The sequence below is a fragment of the Pomacea canaliculata genome, linkage group LG1 (genome assembly GCF_003073045.1).
Source record: "Pomacea canaliculata isolate SZHN2017 linkage group LG1, ASM307304v1, whole genome shotgun sequence".
In the NCBI taxonomy this organism is placed as follows: Eukaryota; Metazoa; Mollusca; class Gastropoda; order Architaenioglossa; family Ampullariidae; genus Pomacea; species Pomacea canaliculata.
The window spans coordinates 44,338,680-44,362,428 of record NC_037590.1 but is presented as its reverse complement, the minus strand read 5'-3'; the positions used below and the strand labels follow the sequence as shown (position 1 = coordinate 44,362,428).

Sequence of the window (23,749 nt, the reverse complement as noted above, 5' to 3'; positions counted from 1 at the left end):
AACCTGAGATCTGTATGGGCAAAATTCATGCTGATACCTTTGTACCTTTTCATTCATTCTTTCATTTATCCAGCATCACCCGACAAAATACTTTTTAAGGACAATGCTGTACATTTTAATGAGCATTTTTATACAAAAACCCTTATATCAACCTTTAAATAATATATTTAACTTAAAACTAACCATAAAATCTTTCAATAACTGAAACTTCACACCACTGCTCAGACCAGTGAAATGATGCAAAAGTTCAGTTTGTCGCTGTTTACATCTGTGAAAAGTTTGCAATATTTTTGTTAAAAGTCTTAGAGCCTTTTCACTCATAATCTGTGAACAGCACATCCTTGTTCCAAACCTCAACCAGCGACAGATAATGAAGATTCTTAGCTGTCTTTATGTGGACACGTCTTCTTTGTATGTCCTGCACATAGAGTATTTCCAACCTGAATGAAACTCAAAGGCTCACAATCCCTTTTCAAAAACATCACTTTCCTCAATTGCACATAAGAACATTTGACCCTATAAAGATTAATATTTCCCTTCTTCCGAACTTAAAAGAATTTAATGAAAGAACAAATTAGATGATCTGAAAACGACATAATTATTCCCTCTTTAGTCTTACTGATATTTTAAACTCATTTAAACATATCTTTAACAGAGAAGATTCTATATTTAACTATCCCATATCCAGACCATAGTTATGCGTGTTAGCATTTGTTTAGTTCAAATAGACTTAATTTACACCTTGGCCTCCTATCCTGTTGCAAGTACTCGTCACACAGATACCATAGCTGTACTTAAAATACCTTGACAATAAATTGATATCTACACATGTGAAAGCATTGTCATATCAGCTTTGAATGATCTACAACGCGAACCTTCCACCCCACATAATCCACAACGCCTTGGACGCCTGGCAGCTGGGGTAGCCTCTGAAGTGGAACTTAGCTTTCTTTTTTGTCCAGTTAACCCTCCAGTCCCTGGTCCTCTTCCCTGCCCTGGGAAACTGCTTGATCCAGTGAATCTATTGTCTGAAAAGCAAGCAATATAGTTCTGTCACATCTTTTAGTTAAAAGGTTAATCCAGAGAGGAGACAGCTTTTCACTAGCACCATGATGTGACTTTTGCAAAAAAACAGTAGAGAGAGAGGCAAAGGACATTGGAACCACTTGGGCCCAACTGAGGGGGGCTGCTCTATACCGGGTCCGCTTGTGAGGTGTGGCCCCATGCTCCTCAAGGAGTAACAAGAAATAAACTAAACTAAACCTTGATGTCACATAGCCCTCAAATCATCAGCCACACAAAATATACATTAATATTATATCTGACTGCACCATGACACTCAACAGATGTATTTACTACTCTATATAAATGCAAGATATTAACTTGCTAAGATGAACTGCATATTTCTTACTAGCACCTTGCACGTTGCAAGCCCACTGGAAGAAGCCACAGCCTTCTGCACGAGGTTTAGAACAGCCATAGAATTCTTTGCCTTTATTGGGACCATCCTTCTGGACTGTTAACCTATTCCCAGCAGAGGAAAATGGAACTATAAGTAAAGGAATTTTGATATCAAGTGGCACTAACAACAATTCTTAACTGATCATTTCAAAAACTTGCTCAAATGCAGAAATGTAGCAATGTTTGTAAGAGGGCGAGTATTGAATAAATGAAGGTGCTTTTGGAGTGATCTACTCACCTCCGAGCAGCAAGACCACAGTTGCACTGCACTTCCTCTCCTGCCTGCATGGATGTGGGCGGAACATTGTTAAGCTGAGCTATGTTGGAGCTGAAACAATGGATATCAGTAAGCTCTGGAAGAGGGACAAGGGTATGGGAAACATTTTTGATACAGCACATGCACATTCATAGGTATACATGCAGACAACCCCTCTGTTCCTTCCACCACCCATATGCACACACAAGCAGAAAGAGATTACAGAAGACAAAATGTACATAACTGACAACCTGAGAGAGCAAAGGTGCAAGCAGTAATGATACAAATATTTTAACCCAATGTTACTGTTTGAAGGAAACCAATGCTGTAAATATTTTTTCTAAAATCTCAGATAAATTAATGGTCAAGCATTTATGTCAAAACTGAATGTTTTCAAGGCTTACCAAACTGAATAAATATTTTAGACACTATAACATTACACAAGTCATTTTAGTCATTTTTTACTCTCTCTCCATCAGCACCATTTATACAAACATAAATTAAAGTAAAATGCAAAGAACTTACCCAGCATGGCCTTGCCTGCCTGTTTCTTGCTCGTCTGCCCAAAGGAAAAATGTGCAGACCTTCTGGGGCATGCCACATCCATAGAACTGACGACCTAAAAAAATTAACAACACTATGTGGTGGTTGAGTGGCCTAGAGCTTCTCTAAAGGAGGTCACTAAAATCAAAACTCCAAAAGAATAGGAATTCAAATCCACACAAAGCTCATGAGGGTCAAAACATCTATGTATAGGTTAAACTATATCTATAGGATGGTCTTGAAGGAAAGTGGGGGAGGGGGGTGGCTACCTTAGGGAAGTGGATAGTGGTTAGAGTGGTTAGAGCGCTGAAGTGCAAAGTGAGGAGTGTGCCTGTCCGATACTCATGTACGCATCTCACTTCACCCAGTTGGCAGGAATGGGTACCTGACTCCAAAGAGGGTTGGGAAAGTTAAGGCAGTGAGGGCAAGATGTGCACCACCCTCACATAAAGCTGGTCCTGAGAAAAAAAGAGGTCTCTAACACCTCACTGACAAAGGCCATGGGATGACCTTCACCTTTTTTTTTTTTTTTTAACCAAGAACACTTAATGGCAACAGCGAAGCAGAGGAAAAAGGCAATCTGACACATGATACGACACTGTAAGACTTTCCCTCCAGTCCCTTGGAAAGTGGTCAATGCTGAGGTAGACAGAATGGCTAAGTAATATAGAAGATTGGAATAGCCGCACCATGCAGGACTTGCTTAAAACAGGCCTATCCCCCACTCCTCCTTTTTAACTCTATGACAAGTACTGATTGTCACCAGGAGCAAAATGTGTAGGTAATAAGATTCTTCCACAACACAGCACGCATACACACGCATAAATGCAACATCAAATGTTAAAAGTAAATTGTTTTCAAGCATTCGCTTTTTCATCATGATGCACTCCATCCTGTATGCCTAAATCCATGCACAAAGCACACAGTAAGTCCTAGCAGTTGCCTAAAATGCGTACATGCCAGGATATTTTTAGTTGATTGTTAGATGGTCATTATTCACTAGTTCTCTACACTAGATAACCAAACAAAGGACTGGGAATCTGGGCCCCAATGATTCATCACCAGAGTCTTGCAGTATTCAACTATGTGTCAAGCACAAACCCAAAAATCTTAGAGTGACCATCTACGCCAGTGGTTCTTGACCTGTGAGGCGTGCCCCCCCAGGCGTGGGGGTGGGGGGTGCGACATGCTTACAAGGGGGCGCGAAGGTGGTCATTTTTTAAAAGTTTCTTATACCAGTATTAGTGAAATTAGCTGGCTAAGGGGGGCGTGCAGAAGTACCTTTGTTCATCAGGGGGGAGTCACAAGTAAAAGGTTGAGAACCGCTGATCTACGCAAAAACAATCATGAGACCGACTTCCCCACCTGTGTTTGGACCTTCTTTCCGCACAGTAAAAAGTCTTGCGTTATGTCCACAGCTGCAGACGATGGTGGAGTCCGGAGCCATAGTAGATCGTGCAGCTGATCCTTGCTGTCCTCTTTCTCTGTTCTGGGCATTGGCATCCATTAACCCAAGAGGTATGCGGCCTGCAGGGTTCCCTCTAGCTCTCTGGTTGTTTCTATCAGCAGGTGGTGTTTGTGATGTTGCAAACACAGTGGGGTTAGGTATGGTTGACAGAGACCTTGCATTGGGTGTGCCTGTACCACACCCAGTTCCTCTGTGGACACTGTTATTGGTATTTCCTGCGACTCTGTTGTAAGTACCTAAAGACCGCGTGATTCCAAGAGTCTCTGACAACATTTCATCACAGCCTCCAACACACCCAGTGAAGCTGAAAATAGCCATATATTTTATCTCTCATATTTAATTCTTTCCATTCCTAAGCAATAGTTCTCAAAGCATATAAGGATAAAAAAAAATGTTGAGGAGCAGGTTTGGGTGTAGAATGTAAAGGAAAATCTTGATCTGATAATCATTATCATGTTAATTTCAACAGTTATTATAAAACTGAGGAAACTATAACTGATGAAATCTTATTGAGTACAGTAAAGATGTCTCACTCTATTTAAATTTCCAGATAGCTGTTTTATGTAAACTGCTGCTTCTTGAAGAACAATTGAATCTTTGTTAATCTCTCAGTTTTACTCACTTATTTGGAATGGTTGGTGGTACACTTCCAGGACGAAAACGGAATCGGAGAAGGTGGACTGGTCCTGGTTGGCACTGTCACAGACATACTAGCATACACTTGCTGCCAAAAAGTGCTGGCCTGCATGTACATTTGTTGCTAAAAAGTGCTGGCCAACATATACAATTTGATAAAGCCTGCAGTCAGAAAGTCTAGCAATGAGAGACTTTTTCTAATTTTGTCTTTATCTCTGAGTTGCAATTGTAGTGAGTTGTGGTAGGTCTTGTATTGTTTCGTGTATGGTGTCTTGTGTCTGACATCTTGTGTGCGTCATTTGTTACATGTCACTTGAAGCAGAAAAAGATGTCGTCGAGCGTTGTGTTGTGTGTGTGTAATACCTCATGGGTATGCAAGGTAAGTGTACATTTGTCCTATTACTCAATATTGACAGAATTTGAAAGGCATTTTGTAGCACTTTAATAGAGCTGCAATTTGCAGAAGGGAGAAATTTAAAACAGGAGCCTGAGTGCTGAATGTGTTTAAAAATGTAAAATACTTAATACTTGCAACTGATTACTTAAAAAAATGTAACTTAATTATAATTTTTTCAAATGGAAGAGTAAAATTCTAACTAACTGTTGGGCAGATTTCAGAGTCCACATCAGCCTCCAGAACAAAGTCTGGTAACCAGAGTGCGTGGCGACACTCAGGGTAGTTGCTGCATCCAATGTAATAGCTGGAAAGATAAAGCATTGCATTGACATACAGATTGGTAAGCTATTATTAAAGTGGACTGACAGATTGTGTGAGGTGTAAAACCAGTTATGATGGTACAAACTCTCGGCACATTAAGACAAGTTTAGTCTGTATTCTCACAGGCTGAGACCTAAATCCCAACATACAAAAAGTGAATTATGGAGAAATACCATTTTTAATACGGTAAATTTTCTGTTTTTCGGGTACTTACCAGATGATATGACTATATGGAGATAGCTACCCAATTCCTGTGCACTTCTGAATAGCCAGCTGATCCCCTTCATTCCTTCCTGTCTGGCTGGTAAGTACACCTCTCCACTTTTTTGTGGAGGATGAGAAGGGCCCAACAGCAGAGGCAGTAAAGAGCTAGTGGTCATGTGAACTGGTAAGTACTCAAAGAAAGAACTTTTACTACCAAAAATGATATTTCTTTTTAGTACTTTACCAGATGACATGACTATATGGAGAATAAATAAAAAGTAAAAGTGGAGTCATTGCCAATACAGGATGTAGTCTACTGCCTCAGCAGCCAAAAAAAAAAAAAAGCTCAATTCCAGCTGAGCTTTAGGAGTAAGCTACTGAGAAGCTGCCGACCAAAGGCTGCCTCAGAGTGAACTTCTGAGAAGCTGACACGTGACATGCTGAGCTGCTGAGGCATTACTGACCATGTCCAGAGAGAGTGAGCTGCAGGTAGAACCTGGCAAGCATAGAATCAGGAACCAGCCTGAATGATGCCTTTAAAGACTACATTTTTAGAACAGACTAGGCTAGTAGTTATAGCTCGAAACTCATATGCCCTAGCTTGAACTAGAGATTCCATCTGTGGACATAGAACCATGTATACTGCCCTGATAACTCTTTTTTATCCACCCAAAATTCATCTACCCAGCGTTTCCTTCCTGCAAAGATAAGAACAGGTATGATCAGCTTCTGCTTAGGCCAATCTTTTGTAGTAAATGTGCAAGACTCATCCCGAAGCCTTTTAAGATCACTAGATGTCATCCTGTGGGTCAAGCAATGGTAACTGATTCTTGGACAAAAATCCTGGGTGGGTAAGATGTGTGATCAAGCCATCAGTCCAAAACTGCAGACAGGCAAGTTCAGAGGACAGGGCATGAATCTGACACTCTAACCGCTGAAAAAACTGTCACAAAGAAGCAGGTTGCAGTTCATATCTTACCACATGTACTTAACTATCCTCAGACCAGAGGTAGCAAAAGTCACATGGCAAGCAGAAGACAGCAAATAAGAGTTTGCAGAGACTTGCCACACTACAAGTAGTGTAAGGATCCTTTTTCTCACCACAAATCCAGCATATAGCAATGTAGCAAAAACATAAGACCAATGCAGTAGAAGCTGGGAAAGAAATTGGGGAGGTGTACTCACCAGCCAGCCAGGCAGAAAGGAATAGTGGAGTTGGCTGATATTGTGTTCTTTCTGCTCATTGGCCATCCCTGGCCAATGGGAGTGGACAGCAGGAATTGGGTGGCTAGAGGGCAATATCTCCATATAGTCACGTTATCTGGTAGAGTACGTAGAAGAATTATCAATTATGATGAGCTATTATGTAGAACCAAAACACGGTACACCAGCAATATTAAGGTGAGGTTAAGTATAAACTCAAAGAACAATGGAACTTCTCTACAGGGAGATAATCATATCATAAACATGTTCAAGGACAACTATTAGTCTGTGGAACAATGCACGGTAGAAATTATGTAGCTAAAAGCAAGGTTGTGCAAAATACTCGTGACTCACCCTTTACCATTTTTCTTTGTTCTCAAAGTTAGGTTGTGACCACAGTGAGGACAGGGCTTCACAACACTGGCAGTTGGGGCTAATCACAAACATTTTTATTTTATGGACAGAACAGCTTCAGCAACAAAAAAACTTTGTTACAAAAAAATGTTTCTTTAAAAACGTAAGTATGATATCGATGAGAAGATGCTTTAAAGGCCAAGGTGTTCATAAGCCTCTATTTTTTGTTATTTGACCATTTAGAAAATGCTCAACAGTATTTGTTATGGACTGCATTGCTGACTTAGTTCCCAAGTGCAGTTACTTTGTTTGTGAAGCATGTATAGGGAAGGGTGGGGAAATTTTAGACAGCAATCAGTTTTCAGAGTATGGCTGGGTCTGTGATGCAAAGTTACAAAGATGCTGTTTGACTGAGATGCATTAGTGAAGGGAAGAGAATGGTGAATACTGCAAGATGAATGTTGTTCTGCAGGATGTGTGCAGACTTGATATAAAGACATAAAAGGGAGGCTGACAAAATGGTTTGTTGGGAGATGGGGTACAGCATTCATACACTATCAAAGTGTGCTGAATCAGATACATCTGGTCTCCTTTCAACCTTAAAGCAGCAGGTTAAGCAAGACACCCCTTACTAGTATGAACAAGTGAAAGACATAAGTGACTGGTCAGTTTTAAATTAGTACTTGCTCATATTAGAGCTACAACAGTTATTATTTTTACAATGCTAACAGTTCAGATATTTGATTGTGACAATATCCATCACAGCCCTACCCAGATACAGACATACAAGCAACTCAGTACATGCTGCAAATAAAGCATAAGAAAAGGAATTATATGAAATAATCATCGTTAAAAAAAAAAAATCAAATCTCTGACCTGGATGTGGAGTATAGGTCTGTGCTTGCCCAAGATACTGAGAGAGTGCTTCATCTAGCTTCAGGGCCTGTCATTAGATGTCTTTTTAGTGATTAAGTCAGCAGGTCATTTCAGATCAAGACCATATTTTCCCAATCCCTTCTCTCAATGACTATTTCACCATCTTAATATGTTTAGAGTTTTTCAAACATCTCATCCATTTTTGACTTCCACAAAATTTCCATTCACCACTTCTATTTTCTGGAAGTATTTCGGACACCCAGAGTTATATTAAAGAAGCACGAGGTATTTTCTCTGGCATTATGTTGCTTGAGCATTTTTTTTTAATTTTTTGAAGAATGGTGAGTCCCATTCTCTATGAATGATTAATTTATGTTTGTGGCAACAACTCACCTGGCGACAGGCCTCAATGAAGACATCCTTGTACTTCTGCACTTGCTGCACCAATACATCTGTAACAATGGATTCTTATATTTACAAAGAGGTGTGTTTTATATAGCCAAAGTATAGAAAATACTGATATTTTCAAGACTGTGTCCATTGGAAATATTCACAAAAAGAGAATTCACATAAGAAGTGTTATTTTAGGATTTTATGTCTGACTAATAAACTATATTTTCTTTCAATGATATGGATATTTTTGTGTCACATCAAGAATAAACAGTGTAAATCAGTCTATATAATTTTATAGGTAAAAAAGTTTTGTGGCAAGCAAAACTGGTCATATGAAAACTTCAGAAAAACTTACCATTCTTCTGTTTTCTTCCTTCAGAAATACTGCACATAGATGCATGCACACATACAATAATTTTTCAAAAAAATATACAAATGGCAGTTTCAGAAATTAACCACTACAGAAATACATTACTATAGACATGGCTTAGAGGGCTACAAGATCTAGCAGAAAATCTAGGCTATTCATTTTTGCACGACATTAAATGGCAATGTGCATGGGGTATTAACAGCTACTTTTTGAGGTGCCCAACTTGAAAAAACAAAGGACCACGAAAGAAAGTGGAGACAAACTGATATCTCCTCCCTTCTTGTATGTCAAGATACAGTAGGACAGTAAATAAATGAAAAAAGACATTTTCTTCAAAATAAAAAACATTTTGTAGGCATATTTAAAAAAAATTCTGAAAAACAAATAAATAATGTTTTAATGAAATAATAATACAAATTACAAAATTATGAAAAAGACCACATAAAATTCTCAGAAAAAAATTTTAACATACGCCTTTAAGTCTGCTTCCAGCTCTGCACGAAGATGTGGCTTCGACATTTCATATCCCATCTGGTCATAGCCTGTCCATAAACAATGGACATGCCATTAAAAGTTAGTATTTGAGATCCAGAAGAATAATCATTTATCATCACGTACAACAGAAAAATTGATTGCAAGTGTATTCTTTTAAACCAACCTTCCACTAGTCCCATGCCAAGATGTCCTGGTACAAATCGTCCATCAGGTCGCAGACCAACGTACATACGACTTTTGATGGTCTCAATGTGTTCAGCATGTGTGGCGTCAGTACCTGTTGACACAGCATTGCTTGTTGTTATTATAATAATGTATGTGTCACACTCTGGTATTAGAAAAAAAAAACTGCCTTGCATTTATCAACTTGTCCCTACGCAAAAAATACAGAAAAATTGTTGCCCCCCTCCCCCAACAAAAAAAAAAAAATCTATCAGTTGGAAATTTTTGTTCTGTTCATGTTAAGAATTAAATTATTTGTTAGTGTTGCTGTTGCTGAACAGAGTGTGACAAATGCCTCTAATTTGCTTAAATGTACTTTTTGCAGCTTAATATGCAGCAAATGATGAATAATGGTTTACCAATGCCATGTTTTTCCATCAAAGCAATGAGGTCAGCTTCTGTCAACAATGAGGGTGGCGAAGTTTCACCAGCAACCATCTGGGTTGTCATAAATAAGAGTTCAAAAAAGCTCATTTGTAATCTGCATGTGCCCATGCAATTATCAATATTTAAGTGATAGTTGCTCTTCTCATTACTAAAAAAAAGAAACCTAGTACTAATGGTGCTGTTAGTCCACGTAACTATAACATAACATCTATGGTAACTAAAAACACCATTTTGCATGTGGACTGCAATTGCATTGATATTGTTGCACACATTACATAAATTTCTCACTGGATCAATTCAAACTTATGGGCAGCTTCACACACGGGGACTAAAACTCTTAGTACTCATGCAGCTCAGTCCTCTGTGAGATGCTTGTCTTTCTCTGCATGTGAAATTTCTGTTCTACAGGAGAATACTCATCAGTTCCACATTAGGCATGTACCAAAATAACTTTGCTAGTGACAATGGCCAGAGCAAACTCTAAAGCTGCCTGGGTGCTTTTTGGTTTTGTGTGTGTATGTACTTTTCAATCACTTCATTTGGCCTGCTTTCTATTCTGACAAATGTAAGAAGATGTAGGACACATATTCTGTGTGGATTTAGATACAAAAAAGATGAGTGAGCAAGAGAGGAAGCAGAGACAGCCAGCAAAATAGAAAATGTCAAGAATTAATGTCTTCTGTGTCCTACTAGCAGAGGAACTCCACCCCAAAGACATCTCAACACTTACAGTAACCACCTCAAAGATCGATATCTTCTGCAAGGACATCTCAACACTTACAACGGCCACCCTAAAGACTGATATCTTCTTACCAAAACTGGCCTGTCTTTTGTTTCCATTCACATTTGTAAAGTGCAGATATGACATGCCATGGCAAGCCAAGATAATAGTGGATATTAATGTTTATGGCCACACACGTCACAATTGCAGTTCTCCCTTTCTCTTGCATTTCAATTATGTTAGCATGGTTAAGAAGCTTAGCCTTTAACTGGCTAAACCACTTTGAAGAAACTCCTAATCACAAATAAGCTGACTTTCCACCATAGTTATAATAGGTTATATACGTGCATACATATAAATCTAAATGTGTGTCCTAAGGTCTGGAAGGGGAAGGGGGAGATGGAGATACACAGACAAACATAAAATGTGGACTCTGCTTGTCAAAAAAGAGAGAAGAATCCAGGCATTCGAGAACAAGTGCTGGAGAAGGCTGAATGTGGAGACAATAGTCTGCCAAGTCTTTGTGCAAGAAAAAGGCTGCTATTATTACTAGTGTGCTAAATATTTTGAGATTTGTAACCAGTAGAGTGTCATAGAATGCAATAAGTTGCACTTTGGCATGGAAAACAAAGAATAATAAATAATAAGAAGAAAAGAACTGATTTAAGTCACTAAGTATCACCTCTATGGTGGATGGATCAAACTTGTCACCTTTGCAATAAAGGGGAATTTCCTGAAACATATCCACCAATCAAGAAATGGTCATGAGATGTGCAGCTAAGAAAAAGCATAAATTTAGTTTTTAGCTGAAATGCTGTTTCATTAAATTAACTTGGCATTTTGCTGAAATAAATTTGCAAATGCTGAACACTATGCAAACATGAACCATATACAGATAAATGTACATGGATGTACATGTACAGATCAACCTTAAAGTACACCCACCCCATTTTCTTTCTTTCTCACAAACACATGCATGCACACTGATACTTTTCCTATAAAGGAATAACTATATAAATCATTACTGCATATAAATTAGATAAAATGGCAAAGAAAATTTATTTAGATGAAACTGATCTCAAAGATCAAATGGCCATAAATGTTTTAATTCATGAAAATGTGTTCCTATAACAATGTGGCTTAATATATTACTGGACAACAAGTCCCACCGGCAAATACATTTTTGTTTTGGGGTCTTTCTAATATATTATATAAAAATACCATTTTTAGTGGTAAAACTTCTTTCTTCGAGTACTAACCAGATGACATGACTATGTGGAGATCACCCTCTAGCTACCTCAAATCCAGCTGTCCAAAACTGTTCCGGTCAAACGACCACAGAACATTAGTATATGAATTCAGTTCAGCCCCCCCCCACTCCCATGAAAGCTGCCTTGAAAGGCTCTGGAACAAAAGCTTGTACCTGTTTGTAACGTTCCACCACAAAACCTGTCACGTTTGTTTTTCACCTGGAGTGAGTCTGGAAACCACTGAAGTGGGGTGGGGGTGGGGGTAGGGAGCTAGCTGTCATGTCATCTGGTAAGTACTAGAAGAAAGACATTTTGACAGGTTTGGACAGCTGGATTTGAGGTAGCTCTAGAGCAGGGGTGGGCAATTAATTTTCCCACGGGGCCGCATGAGAAATTGGGATGGTTTTAGAGGGCCGGACTAATATAGTTAACTCAGTTTTATCCAATACTGTATATATAGTATATATACTGGCGGGCGGGCCTTTGCCCAGGTCTGCTATAGAGGGTGATCTCTACATAGTCATGTCATCCAGTACAATACGAAGAAGAAACACTAACCTTGGCATTCCATCTTTCATAGGGATACACTTCCAGGTAGTTTTTAGCCAGGATCATCAGTCCCTGTGCACTAAACTACAGCCACACACATACAAAATAATTATAACTTATCAGAGCTAAAATTAATTGTCAGCAAAAGGTGATTTAAACCAGTTCAAATGTTGCAATTTCAAAATATTAAAACAAAGGCATTCCCAAACCTCTGACTGACAATAAAAGACTAAGCCAAATAATAATGCTAAATTTAGGAAAAACTCTGAACTCACAATCCACCTGCGTTCCTCTCCAACAGTCCAAACTACTTAGACTGCTACTAATAGCCCACTGCTCATGCTAAGCCTTGCTGTGAACATACTTTGCACAATAGCGAAGTCTATTTACAAAATCTTATCACAGCAAAAGGTTTGACACTAGGATTTTAATAAGGGTTAAAAAAAAAAAAAAAGACCAAACAAACAAAAACGCCTTAGGTAATTTTATGCATACACGCTCTGCAGCAACATCTATTTCCACAACTGTCTCATGGCCTTGAGCGTCCTGTGAACAGCAGGCAAGGAAGTGACGCACAATGAACTCATATATACGCTGCTCATTGCCCTGAAAATTTACAGACGAATAGATATAAATGTAATGAGTCTGCCATTAATTCCTTCCCTAAATGATTTGAAGAATTGAGTGTATGAATGTGTGAATTATAAAAATTAATGGAATCAGGATTTCCCATCCAGAAAACTCAAAATCTTGTTGAAAAAATTGACATCCATCTTCACAGTTAGGGAACATATAGGATTCTCTATCAGCACCTGCCTGGTGGAAGATGAGGGGAAAGAAGGAAAAATATAAAAAAAAAATAACTACCTGGAGTTGATTGGTGTACTTAAGAGGGTGTATGGGAGGATGAGCATTGTCCGTCTTGTTACCATTTCTAGGATGAGGCCCTTGCTGCAAAACTTGTTGAGCAAATTCTGTTATAAAAAAAAAAAAGACAACAAAAAAGGTCAGACAAAATTAAACCATTCATTTAAAAAAAAAAACAAAAACAGATTCTTTTAATTACACCAAGAGCAAGTTGACCTTTTAAGTTAGATTCTAGTGAAAAAAATTCCTTACATAATGAACACAGTCTAATGATGAGATGGTTAACCTGCCACCAATAGAGTGAGAATTATCATCTATCCTGTGTTCCGATTTCACCTTAAGCAACATTATTCCTTTTCTGCATTTGGCACTTGTAGTTGTATCTAGAACATCCTGCTTTGCTGTGATGCAGCCATAGTTGCAAGCATGGCATAAAAATGCCAATTCCCATACCTTTGACTCAAAGTGATCCTTTCTAATCAAAAAGACCCACAGACTATGTAAGTACCTAGTGTTTGTATTTTCAACTCTTTAGTCTCGTTGAGACAGGATACTTCCACATCAAGTACCAAAGCAGCTAATACTGCAAAGTAGGAATGCTATGAGTAGCATCAATAAACTCAGATATCACAGGTGTTTCAAGTTTTGTTCTTTTTCAAGTGGTGCTCCTTCTAACAGATATATGCTCACCTCCCCAGTTTGGATCACGTGCCTGTTCTGTAACAAGAGGAACAAGATCAAGGTCTTTTGGAAAAATGTTGGTCTCAGTGCGAGGGTAGGAGATAAATCCTTGTGTGTACAGTTTCTCGGCAACACGCATGGTCTCCTTGGCATTGATATGAAGCTTGCGTGAGACCAGCTTCTCCATTTCCTGCGCATAAAAAAGAAATGCTGAGATGTTGGCCAGCAGAAAATAACAGAATGCCAACCCACAAAAAATCAACATGTGCTGGAGAATTTTGGGGTATCAGATGTAACTTCATAAATTTTCACCTTCAGCATAAAATGCTCTAGTAAACACCAGTAGTGATGGAGGAAGGAGGTAATAAAGAGCTAAAGTAAAAAGAACTGTTATTATTGATAAGACAAAGCCCATGGGCTACAAGTGAGCACACCAAAGATATGTGTACGTTAAAATCTACTTTATGAACTCATTTTGGTCAAATTATGAAGCTTGTAAAATACTTAAAGTGACCATAACCATAATTGTTTTATCTTCAATCCCGTAGTCTGTCACTTGTGCAAACACACTCTAATGTGCATAAACAAAATATAAAGAAAGGAGTATCTGTATAAGGTATTTCTTACCACAGTATCTAGTGCAACTGGGCGCCATTTATTTTTGCTCTTGCTGTTTACATCTACCACTGTCGCCACAGGATTCTAAAAATGCACAAAAAAGAATCTATTTACATTCAGTGTTTAGAGTATTGCTAGATTTTTAAAAAAAATCAAAATTTCTATGGGACAAAAACAGAGAGTAGAAAAAAGCACAACGAAGAAAAATTAAAAAGAAGCTAAATCTTAATAAGTCAAAAAAAAAAAAAAAACACACACAAAAAAACCCAAAAAAACAAAACAAAACATTTATTTAAAGCCTATCTACAAAAGATTAGAAACAGACCTCACCTCAATACAGTGATGATACAATACAAAACACGCCAAGTGATTAAACAGTCGATTCCTGCCAAGAGGAAGAAAATTAGGTAAATATCTATTCCAGGCTTATAGCAGATTTCTATTCAGAATACCTTTCCCATAGATTCATGCTAGATAGTAAAGTAAAAATATGTCAACAGAGCAAGGAATGGATTTTTCCCATTATTGTAGAGATGCTTAATTTCACATAAGTTTACTTTTTTAAGCTTTTTAAGTCAAAAGTTAAATCTTTTAAGTACATGTGCTCTCTAATAGATGTGCATAGATACAAGCTACAGTGCTGTTAATTTTTAGAAAGCAACATTCCCATATGTATGCATGTGCTTACCTTTTCCACACAAATTCTGCCTTGACATCATCACAAAGATGAGTTACTGAAACAGCACAGTTAAACGTTGAGTTCCATGCAATTTTTTTTTCCTAATAATTAGGTTAGGCTCAATGCAAGATACCATTTTCTAAAATCTGCGTAAAGATTGGTCTTGTAATGACTGTGACTTCCCATTTATCCACAAATACACCTAATTAACACATGGTCCCACTTAACCCATTGGCTGTAGCCTTGACAACATGAATGCATCACTATACATTCTTGACATCTGCACTGTTGATCTCCTTCTGTTCATGGTGTCAGCTTGTATTTATCATGGCTGCAATCTAGATGTAAATCTCATGGAAAGGACACATATCTGAACGCAGATGGTCATACTGCTAGGTGCTAGCATATGGCCATACTAGACCTTTATGTGATAAGCCATAACAAAGACCTTCAAAAACAAATTTCTTTTGAATGACTAATTTTCAATGGCATTATGCAGAAAAATCTGTCTGTGTGTGTGGAAGCACAAGTATACTCATATGTATTAATGCCTTTGTGATTGCAAGAATGATGTCTTTTATCCCACTCCAACATTTACCTTTCAGTTTCCAGAAAGGTTCTGGAACAAAAGCTTGCACCTGTTTGTAACGTTCCACCACAAAACCCAATGTAGGGAACTGACAACTACCATAGCTGATAAGCTGCTCAGCTAGTGCCTCAGGAAAGACTTTCTTCAGCCGTAGTGTCTGGAACCTGGTAAATGCTGCACCTGTCAAAGATATCCGTGCTGCTCTGACACAATGATTTTTTTGAGTCGATAAATACAGATAAAAACTTAACAAGTAAGATAGCACAAAATAAATAAATAAGCATAGAAATATTTTGAATCTGGTTTATGGATTCCTAAGATAACCTTTTAAATCTCTGCTAAAGTTGGCTGTTTTCTTGGTAATTCTAAATACTTTCAGGAAAATAAAAATAGAGGTGGGTGTATTTGAGGAAGGGGGTTACATCCAACTTTCTCAAAATTTGTACAAGATGGCTGGGACAGATGAATGAAAATGTTAAAAAATATCCCCTTTTGGCTGTTTCATATGCATCTTTCATGACTGTTAGGAAACACTATTCAGCATAAATGAATGCCATTGATACTCTTGTGACACCAGTGAGAGCAAAAAAACCACTCTGCTTTAATGTGATTGGTTCCCAGTGTTTACATGCAATGTTTATGGCTTTTACACATCTGATTAGCACAAGTTTGCATTACCAGTTATCACTGAAGCAATGACAAATGACACAAAGTCATCTTACAAATAAAAAATATATCTTTATTAATAATTTTCAGGAAATTGTTTGTCTGTCAATGTTACGATTACACATCTTGTCACAATCTGAGTTTTAGCAGAGAACATGAATCGAGCCAAGTATTCTTTTGAATGATTTCAACTGACCAGAATGATTTTTTTTTTTATTCTTTGAACTGACCACCACAAAGAATATGACTGGAAAAAAACTAAGGAACCTGATGTTTGTGAGATTTCAGTTGAAAAAAATCAAAACAAAACTATGAACCCTACCCAGTGTGGTCTACTATTTTACACTTTGATAACACTCCTAATTTTTCAATGAATTTTTCTAAAACTGCCATCATGAGTAAGTTTTTGTTTTGGTTTATCTGATGACAGTAATAGTATATTCTTTATAGGAATGTCAGATATTCAGCACTCTACCTATGCGAAGATCCAATTCTATCCTGACGTCAACAGCATCACTGACAAGCTGATCTGGCCTTACCAGGTTCCGAGCTGCATTGGCGATAGCGCTAAATGTGAAAACACATAATGTCAATTGCAGAATTTTTAAAAAGGTCATAAAGAGAAAAACACCATTTCATTCATCATTTTATCAGCTATGTTAGTTTGCTAGGACCAGCCATTAGGGGGACCTAGACAAACGCAATTGCTGACAAGATTTAATTAATCCTTGGACCTGCTTTAAAGGGCAGTACAAATGTTCTGCATGGAATAATCAGACTAACGGTTAAGTTTGCTACTGAGTTGTTTCTCTGTCCATCTCGTGTCAACCATCTCCGAGGTATAATGATATTACTGGACCAAATCCTGTTCAGCCTGGTTGCTGAAATCTTATTCAGTTTTCTGCTATGCAGCTCCTATCTTTAGAAAGGGCATCTATCAAGTTCTTTAGGTACTTATCCTTATGAAGCTGTATTATATTCATGTAAATCTCTGCTTTGCTGTCACCATTGGTGTTCACTATGACTTTGCTCTTGTCAGTGGTGGTCTCTTTTCTACAATTTATTATAATTATAATTAATGTGTAGTATATGACAGATGCATAAAATGCCAAACAAAGCAAAAACCTTTTAATACCATTTGTTTTTTCAAAACAAACAAGCAAAAGAAAAAACTTACTGCGGTGTAATTTCTGAGAACCTGGCTCGATACACCTGAATGTTTGGTTTTACTGTAGGGAAAAAGTTCACAGATATTTATTTTCTACGTTTCTTTCTTTACTATATTCATTTAGTTTAGTTCTTAGTTCTCTGAAATAAAACTAAAATCAGTGTCATGCCTGCATAAGTTACATAATTCAAAAGTTGACTTAGGCAGCACACAAAACAGACCAATAGAATAAGACAGGTAACAGCTTTAGCTGTTCTTGTGGCAACAAAAATGAAGATGGTAACAATGTGAGCAAAGATAGTGGTTTATGTAAATGATTCTATTAAAGTAATTGAGAGGAAGTCTTCAGTGATCTAAGGGATTGTAGGAGTGGGAAAGTGACTACTTAATGTGAGATAGAACACATCATTAACTTTATAGCAAGAGGTAAAAAATGACCTGCACGGCACACTTGGATGACTTCAAATCCAATATTTTCACCCTCTCGGTCACAATCAGTCCAGATCACAAGCTTCTGGCAGCCTCTTATTTCATTTTCCAAGGTCCGCTGCATGTGTGTCATAAAAATAATCGTACCATTTAGTAGTTTTATTCTTCTAAAGATACATTCTAAAACTAAATACATGGGAAAATGTTAAAATTTTTTTAAAGTTTTTAAGTGAAAAACATAGACCATGAAAACAATAATTTACAGAGATATCTTCAATCATACAAAATTTTATTTTGTCAAAAACATACTGCTGATCACTGCCCTTATTAATATAGCTAAAACACTTAGTTTCTAAGTAAACTGATTAAGATTCAAGATTGCTTAGTCTAAAATAAAGTCACACAACCCTTAAAAAAAAAACCCAGATGCATGAATTTCTCTAAAAATGCAAGTTATTTAAAAAAACCAACACTACTAATACATCCACACACACACATATATATATTTTAGCATGATGCAATAGAATTTATTTGATTATTAGCTTATTATACATTTCAAGTAATTTGGTGTTGGACCAATAGGTTTATTCATTTTTTTTCCATGATCGTTTTGATCTAAGCCAAAAGGCCAAGAAGCGATTATTCATTAAATAAATCACAGGAAACCAAAATAAATAGCCAAAAAATTTGCAAATTCTCTTCATTTCCCATGATATTTCTGGCAACATTTATCAGCCAGCATCAACAGTTTAAGGTTAAAAATAAGTTCAAAATCATTTTACATAAATAATCTTCAAGCTTTAATCTCACACCTACAGGTGGTCGACTCAACACCTCTCCGATGACTGACTTACAACGTTCCTCTTTCCTACAATGAAGGTTGAAGGCTAAACTTCCACTGACTGGCAGGAAAAAATGGTTTGACCTTGTCATGCCAGATATAAACAGTTATGTGAATTATGACACTAGGGTATGCTACTCTGTCTGCTCATCACCTCCCTCCATAAGGTTGAATCCTTTCCCACCCTAAAGTATGAGCTTAGCCTTTATGCAAGCATTTTTTTTAATTAAAAAAAAAATCTCCAAATGTAACAATACAGAAAGGTAAAGAAGCAGCAGGAAAAAAAGAAAACAAAGAGAAACCTTATAGATAATGGGCAGCTGGTGAGTGGAATAGACTGTCTGGGTGTATTTGCTAAATCATTATGGGGGAAAATGGGACAAGCCAACAAACAAGGAAGGGACCTATTAATAATTCAAAAGTAATCTGATGTTCTTTACTTCTCATCCCTGCTACCAACATGTCACCACTACCACCACGCCAACCCCTTTTCCTTACTTTATTTGAGATGCTGATTTTTTTAAGAGCATGTTTTCTTTCCCCATCCCATTTGCCCTGGCCCCAGTCACCACCAATCACCTTTCTTTATTCTTGCATAAACACACCTCTACCCTCTGTCAGTAGAACATAACAGCTTAATATTTCTGGCCTTATTACAATGCCTTCATTTCTTAACTTCTTTGAATCACAAACTTACAAGTTACATTTTTAAACATTCAAACACTGTTATATTTACTCTGCATTTGCCAAAAGCTACTGTAAGCAAATTTCCTGACTCTGCAAAGACTGGAAATTTCGTTTTTGGACATCCTTCACCTAAATGTATCTACAGTGTGAAATGTACAACATGAATTCACACTCTCCTTTGTAGAACATATGCCTTCCTATGTAAAAAGCATTTATTTTTTGCTCCCATTTTTCATTCTGCTGAGGGAGGTTGTTATTTTGATGATGTTGGTAACATCAAAAAGAAAAAATATATTAAGGTGGAAATTAAAAAACTGCTTAGTGGCTAAGATACTGAAGGGTCTCAACCTACTAATTTCAGTTAGAGAATATGAAAAATCCATCGGCAATATAAAAAATATGTATGTCATTTGTACTCCACTGTTAGATTGATTGTATCAGAGTTAAGCTTATTTATTTAATATATAAATAAATAGGACCTGACTGTAACAGAGTTTAGCTTATTCATTTAATGTCAGTTACTTTAAAAAACAAACACAAAACATTTAAACAAAAAAATTTAGTAAACACCTTTATGTCTTCATAATCCTTGGGGCAGTACTTCTCCACTGGCACATTAAAGAGTTCTACAGGACTGCAAGACATCCTGAAAACAGCAAAGCCTCTGATGATGAAAATGTTCCCTGAAGTTTACAATATTCCTCATAATATACCCAAGGAAAACTGACGTTGCAAAAATCTGTGATATTTCTGTAACTGATTTTCTTTTAGTTCTCAAATTCATTAACTCTTCATAAACAAAAATCCTCGTTTCTTCATTATACTAAAAAGCATTTTCTCTCTTTCACACGCACACTATCTTGACAGGCTTTCCAGTTTGTTTAAAAAGAAAGTTTATGGCACTAAACATAGTGTACATTTTCACATCTTCAGTACATCTATTGATTGTTTGCACTACACCATGCGGGGAAAAAGTAGAGACCTGTGACCAAACACCCAAGGATCTTATATCTGATTTCCTTTCTGTTAACATAAGATTATTTTAGTATTTTTGTTGTTGTTAAAAGCCAGTAAGGTTACTGTGCACAAGAAAACTGATGAGCATTTCACCTCTCACATTTTCATTTTACAATGATGGCCAGCTGAGTCATGCAGTCCTACACCTATAGTAAGTTAAACTATACTCTCTAAGTAAAGGAAAACATAGGTTAAACAATTACAAATAGTTATGTATTTGTATCTCCTTCATCACCCTTCCCTATTACACATTCAGCAGTACAGAAACGTGCTTAAGAATTGGTTTGCTTTGCTTACCATTTGCGATACTGTATTGGAAACTCCAATGCAAGAAGATGTCCTGATACTGAAGTAAAGGTCATTGTACAGTTTTGGTGGTCCAAAATAGACGACTCAAATTCATATATTTTATTAAATTTCGAGAAACCTTCTCTCTGGAAAAAAGTATGCAAATTATCAACTTTAGACTAGTTTGTAAAACGCCTGAAAATCTTTAAAACAATAAAGAATGTGCATCTGACGTCACGAAAAAATAAGCATCCTCATAACCCACAAAGGGGAAAGAAAGAGACTAAATAGCATTTAAAGAAATATAGCATACTCACAGAGCGACACTGAGTAATGAATGTCACTCGATGTGACTGTTTGTCTACACTGATTATGCAGTAGAATATTACAACATACAAAACAGATTACCTTTCTATAATGACCACGAGACATGACATCAGCGATCGACTTGGCTGCATCATTTTTTTCTGCGACATTAAGGATGCGTACCATTTCAATTGTGGTTGACACAGATCGTACAGCATTCCGACGAAAGAAGATATTGAAAATGCGTTTCATAAACTCAATATCCCAAATCCAGATAGAATACCCCAAAGTCAAAAGATGTTTATTTTTCAAACACAAGAACAAGGCATAAGGTACGTAAAATGACGGAAACAGGTGTGTTTTGTGTTGGTACTCCTCCAATGTTTCATTTTGCCGCCATCTTTAAAGGTCAAGGTTTTTAACTCTTTTCTGCAAAATAAATGGAGATTAAAACATTTTGAGAATAGGCTACTATTGAGTTTTTCAGTATAGAGTCAGAGAAGGTTACTTCGTTCTTAAAAATGTTTCTCGCTAGACTGCAGATCACTTCTACTCGCTTTTCAGAGCATTACAAGCTTCTCAATCAATTGCTAATGAGATCTGATTCGTGAGTTTTAGATAACCTTTTATATCTTAATTATTACTATTAGTGAACTTAAGTGTTATTGTTTAAGAGTATGATTTCAATTTTATTATATAAAAGTTGATTATTGAAAAAAGAATCGCTTTAATTCTAAAGAGAAATCATTGAACAAAAGTGATCACTTTTGATACAATGCATAAATCTTTCCTTTAATTCTTACCCTGTTGCACATACTCGCATTCATATTGATTTAATACATATTACAGAATATACCATATAAATTGGATATCGTGTTCTTTTTAGTTCAAGATGTACCAGGGCGAAACTTTCAACCAGCTCATGGCGATGTACGAAAGAGGAATCATCAGACAGTGCTCCCATTAAGTTTTCAACCAGCAAAGCAGCATCATGGAGCCTTGCCAACGCAGCGAACAATCAAAAACAAGAAATTCCTTGGCATCAGACTCTCAGTGTAGCCATCAGCACAGGTGTTTTTCTGATCTATTTCTTGTATCTGCGTGAAGAGAATGATTTGGATTTGGAGTTATCTCGTCCACTTTTTGAACGTGTACCACATCTGGAAGAGTCCCAGTTGAAAATAGCCATAAAATATGCCCAAGAACATGGCAAAGATACTAAAGAACTTGAAGAACGTTTGGTTCAGTTGCATGAAGAAAAAGGAACTGACACACCAAATCAGTAAACAAGTCACAAATGTCTATTTTATTGAAAGTGTAGTTTTCCCCAAAATACATAGGTTAAAAGACCTTGAACAGCTTACTGCAGTATAAAAATCAGGATCAGTGCCCCATATCACAGAGCTTCAATGGGACATTTTGTATTATGAAAGCCTTGTTTGTAAACTAAATTCTACCAATTATATTCCAAGAAACCTTTCTGCAGATGTTCAGATAGCATCTTCAGAAAGAACAGTGAGTGACTGTATTGATGATGAAAATTTTATAGAACATTAAATGAAGTTTTTGTGAAATCTGCTTAGCTGTTTATCAGTGGAGGATGATACAGGTGTGGATATCAATAACAAGCTTGTTATTTTTATATATTGAGAGGATATTCATTACATCAGGAAGAAATAGTAGCATCCATCTTATCTTTATAGTGTACCAGTCAGAGCTTTTTCATAAGGCATTTTAACACAGCCTGTTACCGTACCTGAGCGGGCTAAATTGGCTACCTGCAGGATTGACTGAAACCCCACATTTATGATGTCTCGACAGGCCTACTCAAACCTCTTTCTCAGTGAGTAATTAAACAATTGGTAAAGTTATGTTTCATCACATCAAACAGAACTGTTTGATATGTTATAAATATAATTGTTGAGTAAATGCTGTTTTTGTTGGTGTCAAATTCTGAGACCAACAGATGCTACTAAAAGACAAAACTGGACATCTTTGTCAATATTCTCCCTTGGGTTTTTGCATCCCAGTGTTGAATTAGTTCATGTCTTCATTTTCTTATGGGTTTGGTTTTTAAATATTTTTCGTTGATATTTAGTTTTAGTTTATTTTTTTTTTTGTTACATCCTCGAGGAGCATAGTGATGTGTATTTGACATTTACACAATGGATACTATTTTTCAAGATTTGCTCCACAGGAATAAGGGATATCAGACATCTTGTTTCAGCATGCAACGGTTTAAATCTAATGCACACTAATCTCTCACTGAACATGCTCAGATCCATGGTCTTTTTGATACGAAATGTTTGGTAAGAATTTATATTGCACGGATAATTTGTAATAGTTCTCTGGACAGTTTTAGGAATATTTTAAGATATTGCTGTAATAAACAGGATTTTTGATATGGCCTTCACACCATGCAGGCTGATACCTCACATCAATGTAGTTTGCAATTACGTTGTCATTGAATTTTACAGGATCAGTCACATCCTATTCTTCCTGTCACCAAAAAGTTACTTTTGTTTTTGCAATGTCCCAGCTGGATAACTCAGCTCTATTTGACAATGATAACGACCAACTTTATGCTAATCCCAATGAGCTCAATTACAAAAATAAAGACAGAAGAAGTGCAAGTGGTGCATCTTAGAAAACTTATCAATTCACAGATTTGCATCTAGGCCATTCTCAGGATACTGGTCTAATTGCTGACCAGGCAATCTTCCAAGGGCTTAAATCCGATTAATGCCATTTGTGTACCTTTTGTAAGTGATAACCAGACCATGCAATGCCCCTCGTAGAGACCCACT

At 36.9% G+C, this 23,749-nt stretch overlaps 2 protein-coding genes across 5 annotated transcripts; one reads left to right on the top strand and one right to left on the bottom strand.

The window, feature by feature from the left end:
- Nucleotides 1–91: 91 nt before the first annotated feature.
- On the bottom strand, nt 92–21,882 carry LOC112566874 (DNA topoisomerase 3-alpha-like). Of its 4 annotated transcripts, none has more exons than XM_025243289.1 (31): nt 21,799–21,881; nt 21,045–21,371; nt 20,646–20,782; nt 19,902–19,977; nt 17,813–17,921; nt 17,384–17,435; nt 16,682–16,773; nt 15,550–15,720; nt 14,961–15,006; nt 14,603–14,657; nt 14,282–14,356; nt 13,664–13,844; nt 12,974–13,080; nt 12,602–12,712; nt 12,116–12,190; nt 10,990–11,040; nt 9,559–9,637; nt 9,141–9,254; nt 8,955–9,024; nt 8,468–8,496; nt 8,113–8,171; nt 7,720–7,786; nt 6,844–6,922; nt 4,966–5,065; nt 4,351–4,424; nt 3,626–4,032; nt 2,243–2,336; nt 1,700–1,789; nt 1,412–1,524; nt 876–1,028; nt 92–418 (listed from the first exon to the last, which is right to left on the bottom strand). In XM_025243289.1, the coding sequence occupies exons 2-31, from the start codon at nt 21,192–21,194 to the stop codon at nt 381–383; spliced, it is 3,054 nt and encodes a 1,017-aa protein (XP_025099074.1). In that variant the 5' UTR covers nt 21,195–21,371; nt 21,799–21,881; the 3' UTR covers nt 92–380. The 4 variants fall into 4 exon arrangements, 3 of the variants coding, with proteins under 3 accessions (XP_025099074.1, XP_025099082.1, XP_025099090.1); XM_025243297.1 differs by having other exon boundaries at nt 1,418–1,524; nt 21,799–21,878; XM_025243305.1 differs by lacking the exon at nt 92–418 and having other exon boundaries at nt 887–1,028; nt 1,384–1,524; nt 21,799–21,882.
- Nucleotides 21,392–22,871, top strand: LOC112566895. The gene is made up of 2 exons (XM_025243319.1): nt 21,392–21,549; nt 21,829–22,871. The coding sequence occupies exons 1-2, from the start codon at nt 21,464–21,466 to the stop codon at nt 22,226–22,228; spliced, it is 486 nt and encodes a 161-aa protein (XP_025099104.1). The 5' UTR covers nt 21,392–21,463; the 3' UTR covers nt 22,229–22,871.
- The last annotated feature ends 878 nt before the right edge of the window (nt 22,872–23,749 follow it).

Coding starts and splice junctions, on each gene's coding strand:
- LOC112566874 (XM_025243289.1), bottom strand. CDS start 21,194: ATGAAACGCATTTTCAATATCTTCTTTCGTCGGAATGCTGTACGATCT. Junction 20,783..21,044: donor CTCGTGGTCATTATAGAAAG/GTAATCTGTTTT, acceptor ACTTTTTTCCAG/AGAGAAGGTTTCTCGAAATT. Junction 13,081..13,663: donor ACGTGATCCAAACTGGGGAG/GTGAGCATATAT, acceptor TTTTTATAACAG/AATTTGCTCAACAAGTTTTG.
- LOC112566895 (XM_025243319.1), top strand. CDS start 21,464: ATGTTTCTCGCTAGACTGCAGATCACTTCTACTCGCTTTTCAGAGCAT. Junction 21,550..21,828: donor TTGCTAATGAGATCTGATTC/GTGAGTTTTAGA, acceptor TGTTCTTTTTAG/TTCAAGATGTACCAGGGCGA.